The sequence below is a fragment of the Nematolebias whitei genome, chromosome 1 (genome assembly GCF_014905685.2).
Source record: "Nematolebias whitei isolate Nwh7 chromosome 1, NemWhi1, whole genome shotgun sequence".
NCBI lineage: Eukaryota > Metazoa > Chordata > Actinopteri > Cyprinodontiformes > Rivulidae > Nematolebias > Nematolebias whitei.
In genome coordinates, this window is record NC_056498.1 from 71,973,334 (window position 1) to 71,978,089 (window position 4,756).

Here is a 4,756-nt window from a genome sequence, read left to right on the forward strand (position 1 = left end):
ACCCTCTCTGGGTTCTTCACAGAACAAAATTCAGGAAGTAAATAACATTATTTATGAAATAAATAATAACCAAATAACCCTCTCTGGGATATTGACAGAGAGGGTTATTATGATTATATTTTTTATAGTCAGAATGACTCATTCAAGTCAGAAAAGTGAGCTTACCTATGTTCATCAGTGTGAACTGTGGGCCTGTATCTGGCTGGTGAGAAGTTGAATATCAGGTTCCATTCTAGTCACTGCCAGTCTCAAACACTGATGCAGGTGTTCATCTGTCAATCTTGATCTCATTGGAGTTTTCAGCAGTTTCATGCGTGAAAAGGTTTGCTCGCAAATATATGTGCTGCCAAAAAGTGTGGACATCTTCCTTGCGTGTTTTCTGATGTTAGGGTATGTGTCGTTTGGGAGGGCGGCATAGAAGTCAATGAGACCGCTGGGCTTGAACGCGTCTTTCAGAACATCACAGTTCTGTAACTCGGCCAACTCAAACTGATAAGAAGGCTGGGCTTCGTCAATGTCGGCAACAAAGGGGTTCTGGAAAAGACAGATTTCTTTTGCATAAACATGTAGTTCACGGAATCGCGCACCAAACTCCGCCTTCAGCATTTCCAGTGCTTCCACACACTTTTCAGCTGGAAACGGGACCGCTGGGTTCTCTGCAGAGAGGTTTTGTGTAGCAGGGAGATGGATGAAGCTGTGCTTTTTCACGTGTCCCAAAAGCAGCTCTAGTTTCACCTCAAATGCTTTTATGTGGGAATACATTTCGCAAATGAGTTTCCCCTGGCCTTGTAGCTGCAAGTTAAAGCTGTTCAGCATTTCTGTCATGTCTGTTAAAAATGCGAGGTGCCATTTCCATTCTGGGTCGATCAACTCTGGCACCGTTTTGTTTTGTGAATGAAGAAATGCGTTAATTTGAGGTAGCAGCTCGTAAAAACGCTTCAAAACTCTGCCCCGGCTCAACCATCGGACCTCTGTGTAGTACAGCACATCGCCGTGCGCAGATTCCAGTTCAGACAGGAATTCTTGGAACTGCCTTTGTTTAAGTCCCTTTGCTCTGATGAAGTTTATGCATGACACCACAACCTTCATGACAGAATCCCAAGCCAACACTTTGCAGCACAGTGCTTGCTGGTGAATTAGGCAGTGAACTTGTAGCGGGGCGGTGAGACCTCGTTCTTCCATCTCCCGGTTCATGCGTCCTATTAGACCCCGAGACATGCCCACCATATTAGGTGCCCCGTCAGTTGTAATGCTGGCCAGCTTTGACCAGTCCAGGTCCAACTCTTCCATGGTTTGGTACACTTTGCCGAAAATATCCTCCCCTGTCGTAGTCCCTTTGAGACTTTGGAGGGCTGCCAGCTCCTCGCAGATCTCAAAGTTTGCACTAACTCCACGAACAAAAATGAGCAGTTGCACGGTGTCCTGCACGTCCGAGCGCTCATCCAGTGCTAATGAAAAAAATTCAAATTCTTTCGTCTTCTGCTGCAGCTGGGCATATACATTACCCACGATTTCTTCAATGCGTCTGGTGATTGTACTCGCTGATAGACTCACGGCATTAAAGACATCTTTCTTCTCAGGACACACCTCCTCCGCGACAGCGTTCATGCATTTCTTGACAAACTCTCCATCAGTGAAAGGTTTACCGCTGCTTGCTATCAGTTGAGCAACCCGAAAGCTGGCCCGAACAGATGACTGGTTCAGCTGAGCTTGGTGTACAAATGTATTCTGCTGAGCTAACAGTCCACTTTTTAGCTTTGAGAGTTTGTCTGCTCGCATTTGGCCTTGCAAGCTAGCATACTTGTCTTTGTGGCGGGATTCATAGTGTCACCACAGATTATATTCTTTGAATACTGCCACCGCCTCTTGACAAATGAGACAGACAGCCTTTTCTTTGCATTGAACAAAAAAATAATCGTTTGTCCACTGCAGGTTAAATGCCCTGCATTCTGAATCAATTTTTCTCTTACCTAATCTTTTCGCCATTATTCCGTTCTCTCTTTGCGAGGGGCAGGTTTAGAATTTTTTTCTGGGGGTTGCCAGATAGGGACACAGACCACAGAAGGGTGGAACAGAATGTCACGTTATATGCGTGTATGAAATAGTTATTAACTTATGTATTATAGTATTATATTACTTAATAATGAAAATAGTTCATAACTAAGAAACATTTTATTGCAAAAGTCCAACTTTATTATCAAATACAAATACACATATATGAAAAAAATTCTAAATGCTCTCTGGTATTGTTCAGGGGGCCGGACCAAATATGGTCGGGGGCCGGATCTGGCCCGCGGGCCGTAGTTTGGGGACCACTGATTTAAATGCTTCTGTTATCGGTCTTTGCAACAAGCTGCTTGTCTTGCTTGTAGAAGAGACGTTCACATTCAGATGATGTTGTTTCAAGTGTGTCAACAAGTTAGACGTGTTGCTGCTGCAGATCCAATCTCTGTGAAACAACGTCGACACACAACTTTGGATTTACACTTGTCTTTTAACAAGAAAGACAATGTTCCCCAACTGGAGACCGCAATGACATGCTAGGCTGCTAATGCTAGTGTGCGCAAGATAATAGCGCCGTGCAGCAACATGCTTAGGAATTTTAGTTCTGCGGTGCATAATCTCTTGTTAGGAAATTTTAACGAGTGAAAAAATAACCAAAACGGTACGCACACGGCCTGAACCGAATGGGCAGTACCGACAGGGTTCGGTACACCCATGTGTACCGTTACACCCCTAATATATATATATTTATATATACAGGTATGTATATGTTGGTGGTCATCTTGGATTTTGAAGTAGCAACCCATTTTTGATAGAAAACTTTTACACCAAAATTGAAGTTGGTACCACACACATTTGCCAAGTTATCATGCTCACAACATTCTTGTGTGAACTGACAGAAAGACGGGTATTTTTATTTCCCCCTAATAGCTCTGCGACAGGGGAGAAAAACTGCACCTAAAGTTTAGGCGTAATGCTTGAAATTGGCTTGAAATCTTAAGGTAATGACACAAAATATGTAGACAGCTGGAAAATGAAAGCTTTAAAACATCTTTAAGTAACAGCACCTGTCAAACAGTGTAAAGCCCAAGACATTCATAGTGGAATATAATGTTAAATTTTGAGAAGTGACACCTCGAAAATTGCTATTGGATTAAAATTGAAATTCACAGTAAGGAACAAAAATCCCACTGGGAGGTATTTAAGGTCTGACATTTTTTTCTTGGAAAGTCACACATTTATTTAACAGCATCCAAATGTGTTAAAGTCAAAATTTCTACAACATTAAAAAGAATGAAGAAAAAAATCCATCTAAATGACTTCATGTGATTTTTCTTTGAAATTCACCTCAGAGGTGTTTATATTAAATAAGCATGTTTGAACTTACTATGCCCATGCAACCTGTTGCTTCTTTTTACCTTATATTTAAAAGGTTGAGTTATCTAAAGAGAAGAATGATGTGTTGTCTCTGAGCTCTTTAAATGAAACTAATTAGTTGAAATCTGGATGGCAGAGTTGTAACAAACTCAACCTCCAGGTGATTTCACTCTTTTTGGCTTTTCACCAGATGACAGTCATCAAAGCATTTGAGTCAGAGACCACTTGGTTTTTCACAGAAAAGAAAATGAGGTAATCATTTGCAAAGAGCAGCCCGTTTCTTCTTCTTTTCCCTGCTTATTTCTGTAATCCCATGCTACTCTCTCTCTGTCTTTCATCTTTGTCTTTGCTCATCTGCTCACTGTTCTCTGTTCAGATCTTATGACCTTTTTCACCTTTTGTGTCCCAAGTCTTGTTCATCTTTGTAGTCATTTTTTCCATGTTTTTATTGACTCATAAAACCATGTGTGTCTAAGTGAAACCCATGATACGAATAGTATGAATATGACAGAGTTATGATACAGGCACTTCTTATATGAATTGAATGATTAGCCAGTAGATGAGGCTTTTGGTCAGTGTTGTTATAATAAAACTTAATAAAGCAGGCATATGTACAGTTTATGGACTTGTCCTCTAAGCATTTAAGAATGTGGGATTAGGGTTAGTTCCGCAAAAATATATTTAGCAATCTTAAATCCACATGTGTAGAGAGAAGAAAAGTTACCAAAAAACACTGTTTCGACCGGTAAGTTTGTGTTATTGTGTGTGTGTATATATATGTATACATACACCAAACTCTCATGCCAGAGTTTTAGGCAAAGATCATCTTTAGTGAGAAATTCAAGGATTCTTTATTTGTCATACCACATGTGGTACATGTGGTGGAACGAAACTGTGTACACAGGGTCCCAGTTACATCCAACAAAAGTATAAAATGTAAAAGAAAAACAGTAATAAGATCTAAGATATGAACTAAGAAAACGTTAATTAAAAATACGCTAAGAACTAGTAGCATAAAAACAATATGCCAGACAGCAGCACGAACATGAGTCTGTGTGAGCAGATGAGCATGAATGAACACATCAACATGAAACAGATCAACAGCAACATGATGTGATTTTTCACAGTGATTATTCTAGTTAGACATTCATGAGTCTATCAGCCTCTGGGTAGAAGCTGTTCCTCAGTCTAGTTGTTCTACACTTAATGCTCCTTAACCTCCTGCTTGAGGGTGGTGAGGCAAAAATTGTGTGTGCTGGGTGAGTGGGGCCCTTCATGATGCAGGTGGCCCTCTTCCTGCATCTGGAAGTGTAGATGTCTGTGAAGGTGGGGAGAATGACTCCAACAGACTTCTGTGCCGCCTTCACCACTCTCT

The 4,756-nt window shown here is 41.0% G+C and overlaps 1 protein-coding gene across 1 annotated transcript; it reads right to left on the reverse strand.

The window, feature by feature from the left end:
• Window positions 1-174: 174 nt before the first annotated feature.
• LOC119430627 (general transcription factor II-I repeat domain-containing protein 2-like) lies at window positions 175-1,779 on the reverse strand. Its single transcript, XM_037698070.1, has one exon. It carries the CDS (start codon window positions 1,777-1,779, stop codon window positions 175-177), a length of 1,605 nt encoding a protein of 534 aa, XP_037553998.1.
• Between the last annotated feature and the right edge of the window lie 2,977 nt (window positions 1,780-4,756).